Genomic DNA, 20,594 nt, shown 5'->3' on the forward strand with positions numbered 1-20,594 from the left:
CCTGAAGGAACGCAAATGACAGCAAAGCTTCGGCACTGCGTCTGATGAGCTCGCCTGTGTCCACATCTCCAGCCTTCAGGGTGTGATGGAAGACAGCAGGCCAAAGCTAATTTTATACTTTTGAGGGGTAGAGAGAGTGGAAGAATTGAGCCTCCCTTGCCCCAGACACCAGATGCCTCCAGTGTGGCACACACAGATGGCTGCGTTAAGTCTGCACAGCCACACCCATGGTAACTGTCAGCTACAGCTAGGAACTTGTGCATCAGTCTCTTGGGAACAACTGTTAGGACCATCCCCTTGTGTCTTGTATCTGTGCCTTTGAAATTTGGCCCGAGAGTAGGATCTGGCAATTATCATTGTCCTGTTTGGGGCATTGTATTCCCTTCAGCCTGTTAAGATCTTTCTGGAACAGCTCCATGTGTAGACACAAGTGCAGTGGTGAATAAGGGAATTCCTTCCCTTGAAATGCTTATTTCCACAGGAACTTCATGAGATGCCCAGCTGAAAATGGAGCCCTTTTTTTAACTTTCTGATAATCTGTTTTAAAAGGAGATGAAACTGGCATGCATGGGCTGCTAAGGACTGTCTGATCCCTGGCTCCTGGGAACCCTGGCCTCGCTGTTGGTGCAAACCTGTGGAGAAGGAAGGAGTTCATGATAGCTTGTCAGTGAACCAGGCCCAAGGTCAAAGCCATGCTTTTCAACTATTGAAAACCAAAAGTTTTTCAAGTTCCTTGAAAGGAGCAAAACTCACACCAAAATGCATTAAAGCAAAAGCAGAAAAATCTGCCATCGTTCTGGAATGCTCCTTTATCATGCCTTATTCTAGATGAAGCTAGTCTTGCAAGTAGCTATCTCTATCAGATTCCTAATTAAGTCTGACTTTTCCTTTTATAAATGAAAATGTTATCTTTAAACAAAGTGGTCCATCCCTTCAATCCATAATGTCCACAGTTCAGTTTACATGTCTGATGCTGCATCTGATCATTTTGTGAATCAGTGAAGTTGCAGGTAGCATATCATAAATATGGAAAGATTTCTTAGAAAGTGTCAGTATGAGGGAAGTCAGATAGGAAGCGTGCTTCACCAAACAGGTATGTGGACAGACTGTGTAGCCATCGTGCTTTGTGTTGGACAATGTTTGGTGAACAGATTTCCACTCCCACTTGCCCAAATCTGTGTGTCAGCAAGGTTCACATTCCAAGATCCACAGAGAAATGGAGTTGGGAGCTGGTTGAGGAGGGAGAGACATTTTAAAGTAATCAAAGTATGAAACATGGTCTTTTCTTTAGTTAGGAAGAATAAAGAAAATCCCAAGATTTTCCTGTGATATGCCAGAGGCATTTCCAGGAGAATTCACATGTCAGAGAGACATACCTGTGACTTCCCGTCAGTCGGCCGTACCTTCCACATTGTTAAATAGTGGAAGAAATTCATTTTGGGGTGTTATCAGAAAAATGAATTTTTTGAAGTCTTCATTTGCTGCCACTGGAAATGACATGCCTGACTTTTCAGAATCCATGGAAAGAACATAAGGGTCCCAGCCAAAACAGGAAAAGGGTGCTGATAAGTGGTTTCATGAGATGCCCCCACAGATTGCCTGTTAGCAAAATTCTCACCCCAAAAAGAAAATAAGAGTGGGATACATACATTGAGAAACAGTTGTTTTTGGCACATTCTTTGAGGTAAAACACCTCTGTAAGGCGGTACTTCATCATCACCATGGCACCTAGATCAGAAGCAGAATGTGTGGTTCTGAAACCAGGGACATCGTTCATAGAACTGCAGAGGCTCTGCCACCATTTCATTTCAGGAGTTGAGCCCCGGTGCCCGATGTGGTTAAGGCAGCCCTTCTGAAGACAGACATGGAAAACAGCCAACAAGAGTAAACAAAGCAGGACTTGGGATAGTCAGCACAAAACAGTTCAAACCTCTTATCCTATTGCCTTTCATCAAGTAGGCTCATAGCATGTGTGTTTCACCCTGATTGAAACCTGCCATGTCTCGGCCATCCATCCGTACATTTAAAGTCATGTTATAGGATCTACAAGAAATACATTTGGGGCAGGTGGCAACCCTCCTTATAGAGGTTGAGTCAAGGCTTTGGAAACAACTAGCTTGTCATATTTATTTTACAAATCCATTCAGAAAGTTGTAGGTCTGAAAATACCGAAGTCAGGTGCAGGAACCCATGTGAGAAGCAAATGAAATGATCCCCGGGGCCATGGAGGTGCTGGAGCAGAGAGAGGAGGACCCAGCATCCGTGAGTGGGGGTGCGGTGGTAGGGGGCCAGTGCTGCAGGCAGGCAGGCCTGGGTGGGAGTCACCATCGGTGACCATGTGGCTTTGAGCCAGCTGCCCCTTCCTCTGAGTAGCCACACGCCGACGCCACCTCCAGAGGGAAATCTTGGGATGCATTCAGGGAAGGGACTCCTTGATGAAGTGCCCGGCTGTCCATGCTGATCTCTGTTTCTCAGAAGGCAGTGCAGACCCTTCCTCCTCACTGCTGTCCTACCTCAGCTGGTCTCACGGGTGCAGATGCCCTGTTTGCTTCGGGCATATCTGGGAACCAGGTGAACAGGGCAGGTGTGGTTTCTGAACCTCCCAGCATCCATGCCACAGTCCTTCTCCCTGAGGGTGAGTTTGCTTGGAGGTGGCTTTCCAGCTGGACATAGAATCCTCAGGAAGACGGGAGACTAAGTCGGGTCCTACTTGCATGTCACACCAATGAAAGACTCTGACAACGGCCTTACATCATGCCCAGATAACCGCCTCGCTCTAAACCGTTAGAAATGTGTCATTGAAGTGTGAAAATATTTATGCTGTTAGAGTTCCCATCATTTTCTGTTCTTTCATTGTCTCTCATTTGCATCAGTTACTCATACAGGTAGATTTTTGGTGTGACCCGTACAACTGCTCTGGGTGTCAGTCTGTGAAAGAAGTCTCCGGGCGAGCTGAGCTGTCGGTACTCTGCCATCCCTGTGTGCTGGGTTTCAGTGGTTAGCTCAATGGCCGTGTTGCAGGGGGCCCTGCCTGGTCCCCAAGGGTCAGAGCCACAGTGGGCTCTGGTTTACTCAGCACTGAAGACCTGCTTTTGAAAATGCCAGCTGTGCTTTCTAGCATAGGGGGTTGATGTTTTAACCCCATGATTCTTTTTTAATTCAATTCATGTAATACATCTCTGAACAAAACCAAACAATTACCAACTTTGAAAGTTCTGATTTGAGATCATCAAAATATTTACCACATCACAATTGTTCATTTGGAACTTCCTCCTTTTTATTGTCGGTTAATAGAAAACACCTGAGCATCTAGCTCCTTGTAACTTTATCATATGGGAGGGGAGTGGACTTAACCACTGTATTAGTTGGGCTTTTGAATTTTAAAGTAATTTATCTTGATGAGAATCATATGTCTTAATAACCTTGATAAACTAAGTTTTACATGATTACACCTTAGGGTTGAAACACATTTCATTTCATCATTTCCCAGAAGGGGCACTGAATTCACCTATTTCCTGTTTTTAATCTCAAAATGTTCTCCATTTCCTCCATATCTACCTTCCTGGCAGCAGGAAGCAGTAGACACCAAGCTCTTTCTCTCCCATCTAAGATTTGTGCATTTTGCACATAGTTGCAAGCAGCTCTACAATAGGCAGGGTGGAATTCACTGTCCCAATCATGTGTGAAGTTGTTCAGCAAGCCTGCCAGTGATGCCTTCATCACAGCAAATGTCTCTTGAGTCTCTGGGATGTCTCGGCCTGAACCTGCCTGACACCCATATTCACAGCTCATGTTCACACTTCATGTGCAAAGTTCACCTTGGCCGACATCTCATTCATCCAGCATTTGTGGAAAGGGATCATGTCTAAGACTAAATATTTCTAAACTACTCAAACCCACCCATTTTGCTTTCAGTTGTATTTTAACCCTTTAAGGACTCTTTCTAGAACCTACTAGACTCCCCTAAGAGCCTTTTATGAATGTCCTGAAACTACCGTAACCTTTTCTGCTTAACCCCAGTGCACTGTTACAGATACTCAGTGCTGTAGAGAGCTTGCTTCTGGGCACATGCTTTGTAAGTGGTAGACCCCTTGAGCAGGGAGGAGTGTTACCCCTTCATTCACTTGCTCATTCATTTATTCACTTCCTCAGCAAACAACCCTCCTGCCTCCCACAGAGTAGGATTTTGGCTTCCAGATTTGCATTCCAGTGCAGATGGCACAGTCCTTGTGCAGCCCAGGGGCACACTTGCCCTTCTCTGACCATGCAGGTCCTGGACTTCACTTCAGAAACAGTCATGCACACAGAGCTTGTCTCTGTTCCCCAGGTAACCCTGGCCTTGAGTTCTCTCATCTGTTGGGATAGTATTTTCAGTCTCTTCCTCTACTTTCTAATTTGTAACTTCTAGTCTTCTGAGTGTTAAGAGAGGAAAGACCCATTTGATCACTTTCACAACCTTGCGTCAGGTGGGGGTGGAGAAGCTAGCCACAAGTATGGGGGCACCTCACCCAGGAGTAAACGTGTGAAGTTTAGCTCAAGGGCTTCTTTCTGTCACCAAACCGAAACTGCCAAGTGATAAAAGGCAACTAATACCAGCTCTTAATCTAATGTGTGGTTATTTCTTATATCACTTTATCAGAACTTACTTTGCATGGCCCTCAACCATGCCATAGCTTGGGATAATGGACAACCTAAGTAAGAATGTTTTGTCATTACAGAGGGTAGAACTTTCTGTGGACTCACATGGTGTGTATTCTTCCCTCACACGTTTTCAGGATCTTTTTAATACTTTGTTTTCTGAAAAGCAAGTATTGCTCATAAACAAGGTTATGGCTTCCCAAATCTCTTTTCCTGACTTGGATCTCATGGTAAAATCGCATCATAAAAGACCGAAGCTTGAAGAGCTGAGACTGGGAGGACCGGGAGCAGGCAGTAATGGTGCCATGCCAGGTCACACTTCAGTGGCCCGTCCTCTTCCTCTGCCATCTTGTGGAATTTGCAGTTGCATTTTTTCCAGACTTCAGGGCACTGAGGGGGGAGAGGGAAGGGAGGGAGACAAAGAGGAATCTGCCTTCCTTTCCCCTGAATCCAGCCCATCACATCTCTTGCCATTCATGCTGCTCCGGCCTGGAGACCCTTGATGCACCACCACACCTTCCCAGAATGGGCCTGATGTCTGGCTAGCCCCTGGGCATGTGACTACGGGTCCTTCCCTTCTCTTTGGCATTTGTCCCTGAGGCTTAATTTCTGCAGTGCTTGTGCTAATGCTCGCCGAGGAGAATAGCAAGAGAAGTTGGCCACCCTTATTATGTCTCAGCTCAGCTGTAACATTAGGGGCCCTCTGAAATACCCAAAGGAGTGACTGCCCATCAGAGCCAGTTCCTCGGTAGGGAGGCTGAGGGCGGGAGTATCAGGGCCTCTACGTGAGCCAGGTCGCTGGCCCCAGGGGCTGTGAGAAGCCTGGGGGCCATGCCACAGGGAGTGCAGCTTCGACTCCATGAGCCCTTCCCCTGTGCCATTTTACTGAAGGGCGTCTCCTGTTGGTGAACCTCTAAAGCTACTAGCAAGTTACAAAAGCTTTCACTTATTAAAAGTGCCAACCATCTTTTTCCATGTTCCGCACCTCTGCTGCAAGGTAGGAGACCCAGAGCCAGGATGTGGGATTGTATTAAAACTCAACGATGAAAGGACACAGGGAAGGCAGAGTTCCCCAGAGAGCACCTCCCTTGGATGGCACTGGACTATGGGCTCTGCCTGCATTTATCTGTAACTCAGGTCCTAAAAACGTCCGCCAGGCTTGATCCACACAAGGTGCTTGCTTTTCCTTGCTTTGAAGAGGTAGGTGGTTGTCCCGGCCTGGATCCCCCGCAGAGCAGCCGACCTGTGCTGCAAGCAGTGTTCATTTCCCCTAAAAGGTGGTCCTCGAGGTCAGGAGCAGGGGACAAGGAAGAAAGAAAAAGAGAAAACCAATGCCACAGGGCACTCTACCTCAGAGTACTGGCACCGCTGCGGGGAACCGGCTTCCATCCCACCTGCCGGCTGCAAGGCAGAAAGCAGGGGCGGCCTGTGTGGCACGCCCCACCGGCCCAGGGTCGCCCCGCAGAGGGTGTGCGTTCTCGAGTGCGCAGCAGAGGCAGAACGTAGAGGGGCAGCGAGCCTGGGTGCGGTAGGATCCACCTGCCTGCGGGAGGGCGTGGAGGCTGGCAGGGCACAGGCGCGGCGGCAAGGCTGTGGACCCCGAGGAGGGGTCTTTGCTACCCTGTACTTTCTGTTTAGATAGGAAAAAAAAAAAGAAAAGAAAAACAGAGAAGAAAGAACACGGGTCAGAGGTGAGAAAGTAACCTGCAAACCAAAAGGGAAAGACAAGAACTCGGGCGTGTTGCAGCCTCAGGCCTCTGTCACCTTCTCTGGCCTCACTGCCCTCTTCCTCCTTGTAATGGAAAGGCTTTGAAGAGTGAACAGTGCCCTTGGTGACAGGCCTGTGGCCTCGGGAGGGACGCAGCATGTTCCGTGCACCGGGAGGTGGTGCCGCAGGTGCTCTTAAAAGTGCTCGAAAAAGCGGAAGTTTGTGGAGGGAGGGCTGTGTCTCGGTTTCGTGGTGTGCTTGGGCCACGTCCGTGTCACACTTCGGTGTCCCACACGTCACGTTGGGGTAGAACAACGGGCGATGCACAGCAAGCCCTGCAGGACGTTCACCCCGGGCCGGGAGGCGGAGTCACGGGGCGCGGCGGGCGGCGGGCCCGGGCCCGGGCTTGGTGAGGGCGGGGCCGGCGGGGGGGAGTGGCCGAGCCGGCAGCACCCGCAGCCCCGGGCAGCCGCTCGCGCAGGGCAGCCGCCAGGGCCAGCCCGCCTGGCACCCTGCACCGGCCGCAGGTGACGTCCGCCTCCAGTCCCGGGCCACGCAGTCCCTCCCCTATTACAGCAATGGCGACTTCAGCACGTCGGCCAGCAAAGAATAAATGGACTGTTCGCGGGAAGGCACTCTCAAATGTAAAGTTGCAGGAGATCCCCAGTAGTTTTTACAAGCACAACACTAGTTCTTGGGGCAGCCAGTGTTCCTCTTGGAAAATAAGGAAGAGGGAAAATGGCGCGTTATTTCTAAACTCTGCGTCTGTCCGGGAACTTTCCATCCGCGTTCAGAGGCCGCGGGGGGCGGGCGGGAGGGAGGCCCTGCTTGGCCGCCCCTTCCCGCCCCCCGCCCCCACCCGCCACAGGCTGGTGAGAATGTGAGATAAGGAGCTGTTCAAAGCAGCCTTCGGTGGGATGCCTTGACGCGAGCTGCGCTCAGGTTATCTCCACAAACAGAAAACGCCACCAACGGGTTAATTCAGTTTCTTTCTCATTTTTCCCTAGATTCCAGGCTTTCCCTCTTAGCCTGTTCTGGTGATACCCAGAGGTCCCCATGACGATCTGCCCGGGTGAATTACTTAAGCTTTCTGTTTCATTCGCCCATTTCTTTGGGCCCTAAAATTAAATGTTTTATTACTACACAAGGAAGTGTTACCATGTTTTTACTCTGGCTTTTCAAATACAAGAGAAAAATAACAGAGCGGCCTCCGAGAATTATTCGAAATTTCTGTATCTAGTACTGTTTTGGGCAGATAGGCAGGGGACATGTGGCCTGTATCCACCAGCCAGATGGCTTACAGAGTCACCTTGTCACTGTCCCTCAGAACTAAGAACCAGAAACACTCTCTTTTAGGCGTTTGATTTAGGTGCAAGAAAGGCAGTGTGAGAGTGTGTGTGTGTGTGTAAGTGTGTGTATGTGAATGCATGTGTATGTGCGTGGGAGTGAGTGTATGTGGGGGGGTGTGTGTATGTGAATGCTCATGTATGTGTGGGGGTGTAAGTGTGTGGGGGAGTGTGTGTGTGTGAATGCATGTGTGTGTCTGGGCATGTAAGTGTGTGGGAGTGTCTGTGAATGCACGCGTTTTGTGTGTGTGTGTGTGTGCATGAACGCTCTTGGCTAAGCCACCAGTACAATTCCCTGCTCTTGCTTCCCTTTCTGTCACTTCTCCATAATTCTTTACATTTCGGTTAGGCTGGTGTCTCTCAGCGGCTTCCTCTTTCCCTGCATTCCTGTATTTCATTATTCGCCCTTGTTCCTCTTCTAGGGCTTTTACAATACAGCCAGGAGGATGTGGAAACCCAGTTACAATATGACACACTCTGCAATGTCACAAGCTGTTCTGAGCCCTCCTTCTGGAGGCATCTGGATGAGGCAGGAGGAGGAGCGGGAAGGGGACAGAATGCAGAAGTGGGGCTTCGGGAACCCAAACTGGGATGACTTTCCTCTAAAGCCTAGCTATTCCTATTAGTGGTGCAAATTCCAACTCCCTGCAGACCTGCCTGGCAGCAGAGGCTGAGGCTACATGTTTTTGATTGGGGAGCCCACTTCCCATGTCCAAAGCTGGGCCCCTTCCTCGCCACCTGCCCCACTGGCTACGTGCCTCCCTCTCTCTGTCTGAGGGGTCTTAAGGTAGCTCCCCTCCCACCAGCACCTCCCTCCTGATGCCTGACCTGGTTCCCACCCCGAGATGCCCTTGAGCAGGGACCCCTACAGCTCGCCTGCATTGGCCCCTGGGCTCCTCTGTCCCACAGCTGCCTGGCAGCCAGGGACCACCTCCATGCTTTGTGTGGCCGCTAGAATTCCCTCTCCCTGCCTTTACTTTTGAAGCCGCTGCTCCAGGAGGCCAGGCACTCTGCTCAGTGGATGGGATCCAGTCTCCCCTGAGCTGGGGCCTTCGCTGGGCCTTTCTCCTTCACCCTCACACCTACATACTCTTGCAGGAAGAGAACCTAGTTTCCTCTTCCAGCCTAGCCCCCTGACTTCCTCAGGGCTCTGCACCCACACTTTGCAACACCTGAAATATAAATTGCCCCTCAAAGAAGTCCATTTAGCCCCACAGAGCTGGCCGAGGAGGAGGATCTCTTAGTCTCTTAGTCCCTCTGCCGGATATTGAAATCCGGCGCTGTGTTTTACTGAGTTTTCAAATCAGATTAGCCCTCTGGTGGCCTTAGAGCCCAAAGGCGAGCTGAGGAGAAGCAGATGCACGGAGTAGAGGGATGGGCTGTGCAGCCTCGTGCACTGGGGCTCCAGCCCCTGGTCCTGCCCTGGCCCAGCAGGTGCCCATGGGCAGCAGGGCAGGTGGCCTCTTGACCTTATTTCTCTCATTTGTGAAGTGGGCCGTACTTTCCTAAGGGCTGCTTCAAGAATGAAAGAAGCCAGCCTATAGGAGGCATCCTGTGTGAGGCCACTGTGGTTGCTGGTGGCCTTGCTGCATGGCTTGGATTTTAAATGAGAAGAACTCATGACCTAAACTGGTCGTTTCACATGTTTCTCAGTAAACAATGTTGAATCATAAAACTAGAGAAAGAGGGAAAGGGAGGAACTCCCTTATTTCACAGAAATGATGCCGAAGAGAAGGACAGGACTTTCTCACATACTTGAATCCTAAGAAACAGCTGACATCTACTAGGAAAAAACTGTGATTTTGAAGGTTCTTCCCAAGAGGTGTGAGATGTTGGTAGAAGTGCCGGGAAGCAGGCGGCTGCTGAGAATTGAGTGAATCCCGGACGGAGGCAGCTGGGAGGCAAGGCCCCAGGCAGCAGGCGGTAGCTTCGCTCTGCAGCTGCCAGGCCCTTGGATGTGCCCACAGGCCCCAGGTGGACTGAGCAGGGAACTGCACCTCTGTGACCTCTGTGAGAGGAGGGGACTGTCGGAGGGTCAGAGGCCTTGCCCTGGACCAGCGTCATAATGACGTCCCAGAGCCTCCGGGTGAGAGAGACAAACACATGCTTAGCATGTCTCACACAGGAGACACACAGGTGTGAATGTCAGGAGGTAAAGATTTAAGAGAAGGTCTTAGGAGCTCCTTAAGAGGAGATGTGATCAAGGCCAAGTATTTCCAGTTTTTTTCACCTGGGTTTGCAAGAAAATCACACTAGTTATTAAAGAACTTAAAGCAAGTGCATCGCTTGTCCCAGGTGCCCCACCATCTCTGTGAGTTTATACCAAGGGGCATGCAGCCAGCCAACCTGCCGTTCCTCACCAGGAAGTCTCTGGGCAGGGCCACCTGGGCAGGGGCCGATGGAACAGGAGCCACCTAGCGCCATCTGCAGCCTTCTGGCCCTGCGGGCAGGAACGAGGCCCAGAGTGAGGAGTTCACCTGATGCCTGGCCCCTGGGGACAGCTGTCTCCCTGTCTGCACTGCTGCCTTTGCGTGGAGAGGCTCTGTGGGCCACAAGGCACTCTACCTGCAAGTCTGTTTTACTGAGCTTCTTTGTAACTATGTGTGCAGGAAGAGCTCTCTTTGCCATTTACACACGCACATTCATACACACTCATGCACACACGTGTGTGCCCTAATATATGGGCCAGATGCATCTACCTGCCTGCATGCCTCAGTCCTGGCCACTACTCCCAACCACAGCCCCACCTGCCCTCCGCAGACAACCAGCCTGGGGACAGACCTGCAGAGATGTATTACACAGTCTGGTCTTTCCTAGCCCCCACCTGCCACTCACTGCCTGAGAAATGTGCTTTCTGGGCTGAGAACAAGACAAGATGGGAAAGGCAGGAATGATAGCCCCATGACACCATGGTATAGGAAAGTCACCTGTGGCCTGCTGAGCACCCCAGAGGCTTCATACATGATCCCAGGGCCACTGCCCCTGAAGATCTGCTGCCTGTGATGACATGTAAGCTGCTGCCCTTGAGTCCAGGGACCTGGACAGTGCCCACAAGCTGGCCTTCCCAGCCCTCTTCCTCCTCTGCTGAGTCACCTTTTGCCTGGAATTCTGGCAGGGATCCCTCTGAGCTCCCGGAGGGAGGGACAGCAAGGGACCACCCTTGTGTGTCCTGGGGGAGATTACTTTATCTCTGGCCTCCCTGAAGTGGGGCCTGTGCTCCTGGAATCTTTGGGGCTTGATACAGTGCCAGCTGTGGGGACAGGAGGAATGGCCCAGAGTGTTTACAGAGCCTGGGGAGGAGCCGAGGGCTCTTGGCATCTGGAAGATGCCACAGAGCAGGGCTGGTAGTCCCCAGCCCTCCTGTTTTATCTCTTCCCTGCTTTCAGCTGGGAGCAGTGTGTCCTGTGCCCCCTCCACTGAGGCCCACACAGCAAACCCCGCTCCCACAGTGGTGCATATTAACAGTCAGGCCCAATATCCCCTTCAGTCTTCAATGCCTTGTTTGACCAAACTCCCTGTAACACTGGCAGCAGTACTGCAACCTGTTACCTCAATCAGAACTTGCTCCATGGAACACCACATCTAAAACATGCACAGTTGCATCAGCCAGAGCACATACCTAGACAGTGGCCACATGCCACACCCCGGGACCCCCACTGCAGCATGCAGAGGACTGCTGAGCTCGGGGGCCCCCACCCATTGGCACAGTGCACACTACTGTGTGCAGCCCAAGTATTTTGTAGAATTTCCTTCCCTTACTATTTGGGCCTGTGTGATCCCTCACTGGAATAAGATTTTGAATGAAAATACAAAATGAAATTCTATGTTTCTCTCATGTCCAGTGCCTCACACTAGTTCAGCCTCCCCAGTACAACCCAAGTCCTCTCTGTCTTATTAGTGTTTCCCAGCTGCCTTAATTTTCTTCAGCCTTTATTCAGAGCCTGGAAGTATCCCTTCCTTCTCTCTTTTTGGAACTAAGTTCCAAACTAAGTTCTCCTACTCTGTTTTTATTATTATTTTTCCATGTTCTACTTTTCCAGAGTTCTCTTTAGATTATAGGAGTTAGAGGTGAATTGTAGAAATTCATCTTGGCACTTCTGTATGCTTATTATCTTAGGAATAGGCAAATATTTTTTTTCCCAAAAAAATTTCAAAAAATATCCTTAAACCGATTGTTTAACCTGTTGAGGGTTTCACCCTCAAATCGTGAAGTATGCCTCAAAGAGCGGGTAATGGAAGATTGAAAAGGGCACTGAAACAATGACTTAAAGATAAATAGAACCACCATTTTGCACCTGCTGTTTTCTGAGTGGAACTCCAGAACAAAAGTCTTTGTGTATCCATTTCTCCTTTTCTAAACCGCAGGCTTATCAAACAGAGCTTTTCCCTCCTGTGAAAAATTAAAACTGAATTAATTGAAACAGGGACAGACAAGTCAGGTCCCCGGGGGTGCTATGTCAGGAGAGAAGGGGTCAGAAATCGGCTTTCCCTCACCTACTAATCAGGCTGCTGTTTAGTTCTGTGCGTTGCCCCCTGGAAGCAGACCCGACAACTGTGATTTGAACTAAGCAGAGTTAGCATTGGCCATCGCCGTCACAGTGTGCTTGGGGCAGCCGGAGCTGTCCGCTGACCTGGCAGTTCTTGGGGAGCACTGTCAGGATGAGGCCCAGATGGAGGAGAGGACCTGCCTTGGGGGTGTGGGGCAGCTGGGGAACCTGCACAGACTTGGGGTCTCAAGGTGCCAACAGCATTCCCCTGAGGGCACATGTCCATCCCTGTCACCCCACTGGTCTCACAAAGCACTGCCCGTTGCTTTTCCCAGTGTGAAAAACTGGGTGCTAGTTGGCTGGAGGTAATTCCACTGGCCCCGCGGTCGGCAGTTTCCTTGACAAGAAGATAGGTGTTATCTTTATGTGTTCCTGGCTTCCCACCAAGCAAAAGAGCTGCAGGACATTGACAGCCAGCTGAGAAGCAGAGGCCTTGTAAGCATCCCCATGAGTCGGCATGTAAACCTGACAAACTAGGTGTGATCATTCCCACTGGACAGACGAGGAGACTGAGGCTCAGAGAGGTCGGAGCCTGACACAGTCCGCACAGCTGGAGGGAGGCTGAGCCAGAGGCCCTCCGACCGAGTACACTGCTGTCCAGCAGCTGCCCCCTCTTCCCATAAGTCAGTGTGACAGAGGCAGAAGCCAGAGGACCCATTCACACAGAAGGCCAGTCCACGTGAGCTCACTCTGTACAACTGAAGGAAAGTACATCACTGAATGGAAAACGGGTGAGAATGACTTTCCCTGTGACTCATTTGCACCGAGTTTCCTTGGAACCTCACTCAAAACCAAGGTAGACAATAAAGTGCTTTCTGCCACATACTTTGCAACTTCTCATTTAAGGTAAACGGATTTCTGAAAATGTCCAGATATGATGGGTGCCTTCAGAGAGCAGTAAGCAGTAAGTTACTGGCTCAACCATGCTGAAGTGAGCACCTTGCATCTTCTAGGTGACACACAGCAGGCAAGGAAGTAGGGAGCAGGGGTGCACAATATTTGCACAGAATTAGGCTCAAGACCTCATCCAACCTGGAACTGGGCACATGTTCTGAGGTTCTGCAGTGCAGGAGACAAGGGCTCTAATAGCCTAGAGACAGAGCCCATGGGGGCTACAGCCCTGTGGAGGGTGGGGGAGCATTGCTAGCTCGGCTTGGGGAGCTGGACAGCTGGACCTGAACAGCTGCACAGGACACACCAAGCTGGGGCCAGGAGAGTGGATGGATTCACACTGTGGCTGAGGTGCAGTTAGAACATAGTTCCATGGACAGCTAAATGAAAACAGCAAGGATTGACAAGTGAGGTGTAGGTGGTGGGTTTGGTCTTGTATGAATTTTCCAAAAGGTTCGTCTATTTGATTATCAGAATAGGATTACCTGGTGGCAGTCATTGCTTTGCTGACCACTCTTAGTGGGACGTTGACACAGGACTTGGGATTTTTGTTACACTGTAGCAGTGCAGACCAACGGAAACTTGGGACATAGATGTGACCTGATAGAGGCGGGCTTGAGATGCTGCTCTTAGGGCAATGGGTAGGATCGAAGGGGAGCCAGAAAGCAAGGTCCACAGGATGCAGACCAGTGCCGGGCAGTGGACAGGAAGTGCTGGCAGGATGTGGGGTGACCTGAGGCAGCCCTGGCTGGGTGAGGCAGTGGCCTTGTGGACATGCTGGGGCGCAGTGTTCTCAGAAGACAGTAAGAGAGAACCCTTGAAGGAACTCAGAGAGAAATTGGCAGTGGGAGGCCACACACATTAGAACGTACAGAATCCAGGTAAGAGCACCCCTGGCGTGTGTGCAGTGGAGGAAGGACAGCTCAGTCTGGAGAGAGACCCCAAGTTTGGATCTGGTGTGCCCGTTTGCACATGGAGGGAAGACAGGGCAGCTGGGCGGTGACTGAGCCCAGGGAAGTGCCCAGGTCAGGAGGCCTGGCATATCTCCGTTTGCCTTCCTTGACAAGCATGCTGTGCCATTGGTGCATAACATTATACCGGGGCCATGCAGGGTACACCGTAACATGCACACTAGGTCCCTTGAAATCTGGAAAGGAGGAAGAGTGGGAAGCTGGGCATGTAGTGGAAGGAGCCGCTGAGGGGTGACTCAGTTTAGTGACACTTCACACCTACGCTCCTTGGCTCTGTGTCTGTGGGTCAGACTTCAGACTTGTCTGTATTTTCATTTCCTCTTCTGTAAGGCCAGAATGACACCTTCCCAGAGTGAGCTGTCCAGAGAAGTTAGCTAGCATTCTCTACCCCTGATAAAACACAGGGCTCCCTAGCTTAGAGGCTGGTGTAAGCACAAATACCCACCCCACAACTGTCCAGGGGGGGACGAAGCCCAAGGGAAGCTGGATTTGGTGCCTATTCAGGGCACAGTGGGCCTCTAGCAGGAGCGTGGCCTTGGTGATTCAGCTCCAGGTGGTACCTGGTCCTCTACTTTGCCTTTCTTCACCATCCCAGATGGGGACCCTCTGACTAGAAATGTAGGACTTGTAAAGATCACAGCAAACTAAACTTACACAAGTTAATGAGAGACAATGTCTGGCCATGCCTAACATGTTAATAAGACTTAAAGAATGGACATGCCAAACTCCAGCATATTTCTACACTCTCCTAAGTACACAGCTAAATGTGTTTACTCTTCCCAGAAAATTGCCACTCCTTCTTTGACTTGAAAGTGGAACAGACTTCCCCCCTCCTGTTCTGAAAAGCTTGTGTGTTTGAATTTTTCTGGAAGGTGACAGCAGCCAAGAAGTTCATCCACACAACTGAATGGAAACTAAGAAGTGTGGTTTTTGGACATTTAATCCTTATTCCAAATGTTCACCAATCTGACAATCTGAATAGAATTGAGAATCTGAGGCATTAACAGCCTTTTGCATGAAAATGTTAGTGATGGGGAATAAAAATTCCTACCAAATGAATTAGATTTGCTCTTGATTAGAAGGTATTTCATGAAATTTAGAAACCAAGATGCATTGAATCTTTTACTACCTGCTCTCTTTTATAAAACAATGCCCTAAAATTTGGGGTGGAATTTGCCAGAGAAATGGACACAAGGCTGAGAGCTGATCATGGGCTAAGCACTTCCCTGCTGCCATGGTGGCCACGTCTAGGACTAAGGAGAAGGTCTGCTTCACAGGAGAAGGGACACAACAGGCTTGCACCTGTACTGTATCTCCCCAAGTGAGTGAGAAGAAGGGTTTTGCAGCTGATTTTAAAGCTCACCAGAAATGGGGGAATACCATCAGACAGCACAATGCTGGGGCCAGCAGCTCAGAGACAGCAAGGGACTCGCCGGACCACGCTGCATTCTTACTGCCTGCACGTGAAGAGGGCCAGGATTCACAGGGGCTGATGGCCAGCAGAGGCAGAACAGGGGGCCCCGCTTTCCAAATCACTGGTGGGTAATCACTTCACTGTACAAGGGACTCTTGGTCAATGAATTGTGACTCCCGTATGTGGGTCAGTGTGTGTACATGCACACCTGAGTGTACACATGCGTGCCCAGGTAAGTGATTTACATGCTTTCCACCACTGCCTGAGCCCTGTAAAAGAAACTCAGCTTCCAAAGGCCCTGCATGAGGAGCAGGTGTGTTTAGAACCCCAAAAAGTCAGGTGGTAATGAGGTGTGGTCTCAGGTGTGCATCCTTACCTGCTAACCACCAAGAGCAGGACTTCCAGGACTTCTTTGAGCTCTGTCTCTCGCTGGTAAACTGGTGACACTTCTTGCCTCACAGTACCACAATGGGGATGACAGGCAGTTTGTGCAGTGTTTCGTGTACCTGCATTTACAAACATCCCAGTGAACACCTTCCACAAAATACTGGACATGGTACAGAAGCATAAAGCAGAGCAGAACAGAGCAGGGCAGGGCAAATTCTTGTTTTCCTGCTGTGCATAGCCACCTGTCCATACAGAACAACATACTCTGCTTCCTCTGAAGTCAGAAGCTGGTATGTACGTGAGTTTGTGTGGCATGGCACACGAACCAGCTCAGCTTTCCTGTGGGGAAGTAGAACAACTCCATAGCCACTGTTACATTTAGTATTTTAAACTTTCTGTGATTCTTAGAGAATCAAATATTAAAGACGAACATTTTAAAGTTAATTTGGATTATCCTAGGCAAAGAACTGATTCTATTGAAAAATGATCTGCATTTATCTTACAATGTATTGTAACATTATCTATACTATATGGCAGTGGGTGAAATGGAAGGTATTGGACGAAATTGCGTATTTCAAGGGTTACACATGGGTTACTCAAGACCTGTGCAAATCTACATTTTCTTATGGGGGGCACTTTTTAGATAAACTGCTCCATTCTGATCTCTAGCTCATTTATTGTCAGTGTACAGGTGAACATGCATACCTCCACTGCTATATGCATGCTCACACACACACCAGCCATGGCCTGTGAGCTGAAGGGACCCATCCAAAAGCGGACTTTCCCATCTCAGGGAATCATGGAAGTTCTCCCATTTCATCAGAGGATTTTATATTGTCATGTATTGTCCCCATTTTTAAAAAGGTAATCCTTACCCTTTAAAACATCTTTGCCTCTTCTCCCATTGTGTGAGCTGGTTGTGTGCCCATGCACAGAGTGAGTGAGTTTTGAGAAGCTGGTATGAAGGGTTACAGGCCATCCGGCACAGGTACACCCACAGCCCTGCCAGGGACAGCCCTGTGAGACAGGGCTCAGGTAGAAGCTTTCTCTGTTAGATCTGGGTGATCAAGGAACGTATAAACAGAAGCAGACAGAGGGTTTGTCACTTCAAGAAACAACTTTGGAAGTGTTTCCCAAACTATGTCTGTCCATTATCCCAATATATTTAATAAATTCTTCATGGAAAAAGGGAGAATGTGTGGTCAGGTAAGTTTGGAAGACACTGGTTTCAGCAAAGTTCAGTAAGTCTGTTTCCTGCAGGTCACCATAGTCTTTGCTCTGCTAATTCAGTGGTCCATTCAACAGGTTTAATTTAGCAGCTATACTGTGCAAATCTGACAGTTACTGGAGAGAACACTGTGTGTGTGTGTGTACACATGTGTGCATATGCAATATCTACTAAGTTTTCAGACATAGGTACACACTGGGGAGTACCTATAAAACAGAACAAGAACTTGAAGATTTGAGGCAGTGATAGCACTTAAGAAAGCAGCTGATAAGGCATTCCCACAGAAAACTGGTGGCTCTTCCTGAGCTCGGGGAAACACTAATTTTTCTCCACTCAACATGCTGTGTGAACATTATCCAAGTTTCTATGAACACTTTCTAAGAACGCATCAAATGTTGAATGAGGAACATTTGCTCTGTCTTCAGCCCAGTGAGAAACACGCTGCTGTTGTGAAGATACACAATCTCCCGGGAGAAGCCCCACTCTGAGGCTTGGATCTTGGATCTGTGTACCAATTCTGCCTAAGAGGTTTCTTATACTTCTAGAATGTTTCTATGACAGTGAACACACCAGAAGAGGCTCTGAAATGCTATGCAGGATATAATGCTGTGAGCTCAGCCCTCTGAGGATGTCAGTCCTGCTTTAACATCTGTTACTCTTCCATTTTAACTAAGTAATGGTTTTGAGCAATAATACCTTCTTTTTAAAAATTAATGCTTTCTTTTAAACTCTTACTATATCTCTCAAACCATATCACAAACTCAGCTTTCTCTTTGCCTTCTTTATTGCAGTTACATATGGGGCTGATGGCTTTAGGGATTTCCATGCAATAATTCCCAAATCTTTCTCTCGTAAGTATAAGCTTTACTTTTAGAAAACAGAACCATGTGTTCATTCCATACTGTTTCCATAGTGTGAATATTGTGGATGCATGTTTCTTCATCACCTTCCTTCGTTCTCAAAATATTGACCATTCTGTTCATTGAACATCTACCATCAGAAACATCACTTATGTGATCCAGTACATATGTAATGTTTTGGATTATTGAAAGATGTGCTCTGGGGCATGCATTTTGTGGTGGCAGTGAAGTAACACTAAGGGTAGAAGTAACAATAGTGTTAGTGGAATTGTAACTCTACTTATGCTGTTTAAATAGTTTTGTTATTAATGTTGTGACTACCTCCTTTTTATTGCATATGATGATAGAATGGCCAGACTTTCTGTCATCATTAAACAACCCAGCATGTTTTCAAGATAATTATTCGCACTTCGTAGGACTGAAGGAACGTGCATACTCTCTTTCTGTTGCTCTCTGAAGTATTGATTTCAGAACTGAGAGGACCAAAGTCTCTGGCCTTCAAGGCCATTAGTCCATGGGGCCCTCGCTGCTCAGCAAGCCCACTTAGGGCTTCTCACATGCGGGACATTCCTGATCTGAGCTGTTAAACCGAAAGTCAATTTCCTTTTTCATTTTTAGGTATTGAGACATGATAAGTGATAAATATATCTGGGCAGTATCTTGAAGGAGTATTTTAAGGAATGGAGAATACTTTTTTAAAATGTACATCTAGCTGAATATTTAAAGTGATACAAGTTGCTCACTCCTTAGGACTTAAGTCTTCAAAGCCTGTATTAGTAAATTCTGTAACATTATAATGGGAAATCAGAAAACAAAGCATGCATGTTTATACTGTAACAATTATTGATACAGGCTCTAATCTAAAAGGTGTTAGCAACAGGTACAGATAGGTTTCTGACATCCCAGTTACTTAAACCTCTTTGGTATCTACAGGATTTAACAGTATCAATCTGCGCAAACTCCTTTCTCACCACTGAGACTGACTGTCCCAGTATGTAAAAGTCACAGAGATCTTTTTATTAGTGTTCCTTTGATTCATCTTTAAAGCAATAGTTTGATATTTATTTCTGTGTTATATATGTGTATATATATATATATAGATGTTTATGTGTGTGTGTATATATATATGTATATGTATATGTGTGCTTATATTCCATAAAATTTTAATGTACCAGGACAGAGAAATTATATTACTTTTGAGATGAACAATCACACTGTTGAAATGTTGAAAAGTCAAATGCACTTAAGAGGAAGATATACATTCTAAGACATGTTTTCATTAAATCTGAGGGTTTAGGCTCAAGTATATTGTAATGTTGAAGCAGATCCTTTGGGGAAGACTTTGGTATGTAAAAAAATAATTCTGCATATAGATATATGACTTGTAGATTTCATAGATGCTATATGTTTTGATACAGTGCCTGTCTCTGTATTTATACAAATGGGTTCACAAGTTGTTAGTACCTGTCTCTCTCTTGCTTCCCAGCCCCTCTCATGTACCCAAATTATGTTCTCCTCCTCCCCTGCCCTCAGGGCTTTTGATCTTCAGGACTCCCCACACAAACAGCAACCCAACTGTTCTAGGCCAACATCCCCACCTAGTGGTCATGGGGCAGAATTGTTCTCCTCACTCCGATCCCCTTGTCTTTTTTTTTTTATCTTCTTGAAAATTAAGAACAACCTGTTTGACCCCCTCTGCCTTCTCTATCCCAGCAATAATATCTTTTTTTAAAAATTAATGTTTTTTTTTAAACTCTTACTATTGCTCTCAAACCATATCACAAACTCAGCAAGGAAAATGTAAACATGCTTTTGGCCCATTCCTTTTGCACACTCTTCCATTTTTCTTTCTCCCTGACTTCATTCCATCTAAAGGCCTAAAATATCAAATAAAGATACAAATATTTCTAATCATGCATCTTGACAAGAAAAAGAAAACCCTACATTTTAAATGATATATGTTATAATAAATGGCTTCATTAACCTTAAAAATACTTTAAAATTTTTATAAATCTCTTAGAGGCAGCACTACATATCTCCTCTTCATTTCAAATTTTCATTTAATTACCCTGTATACTCAAGATACATCTTAAATATGTTCATCCAACTTGGTTTTTACTTGCTTGTCACCAGTTTCAGGAATATTTCTGTCTCCCATTTCTTCATTTAAAAGATTGAGCATTTCAAGCTCACATGTCCTAAACTCCTAGTGAATTTTTCAGAATATCTTTTCAATGGAAAAATGCAGTCTTGTATACCAGACATTTACCTTACCCGTAAATATAAAGACACATTCTAAAAGGGAAAAGAAAATGAAGAGGAAATATAACCCATTTGTAAGGCGAGGCCTGCCAGTGAACATTGTACCTATGCATTAAAATGTTTTAATCATTCATGAGCACATACAGTGCTTGGCATTAGGTGAGGCTACTTGGCTGCATTGACCCTGAGTTCCCTGAATCTCCAGATTCTTCCATGCTGAGCTTGTCTATTTGCCAAAGTCCACCTTATGTTCGGGAGCCTGGGGGTCTCTCTTTAGGACTGTTGTGTTACTAATAACATAGAAAGCCTCTAAAATATGGGATGCTATGATTTTAATTTTTC

The 20,594-nt window shown here is 47.6% G+C and overlaps 1 protein-coding gene across 11 annotated transcripts in view; it reads left to right on the plus strand.

The window, feature by feature from the left end:
- IKZF1 (IKAROS family zinc finger 1) overlaps positions 1-20,594 on the plus strand; it is a 96,250-nt gene that overhangs the window by 37,924 nt on the left and 37,732 nt on the right. For 7 of the 11 annotated variants that reach the window (XM_073239130.1, XM_073239131.1, XM_073239124.1 and 4 more), the window contains exon 4: positions 17,922-17,981. The exons of the other annotated variants lie outside the window; for them this stretch is intronic. In XM_073239130.1, the coding sequence (XP_073095231.1) occupies positions 17,922-17,981 (60 nt within the window). The remainder of the gene's footprint in view (positions 1-17,921; positions 17,982-20,594) is intronic. 11 annotated transcript variants of the gene reach the window in all.

Source organism: Manis javanica, chromosome 6, assembly GCF_040802235.1.
Source record: "Manis javanica isolate MJ-LG chromosome 6, MJ_LKY, whole genome shotgun sequence".
Lineage (NCBI taxonomy): Eukaryota > Metazoa > Chordata > Mammalia > Pholidota > Manidae > Manis > Manis javanica.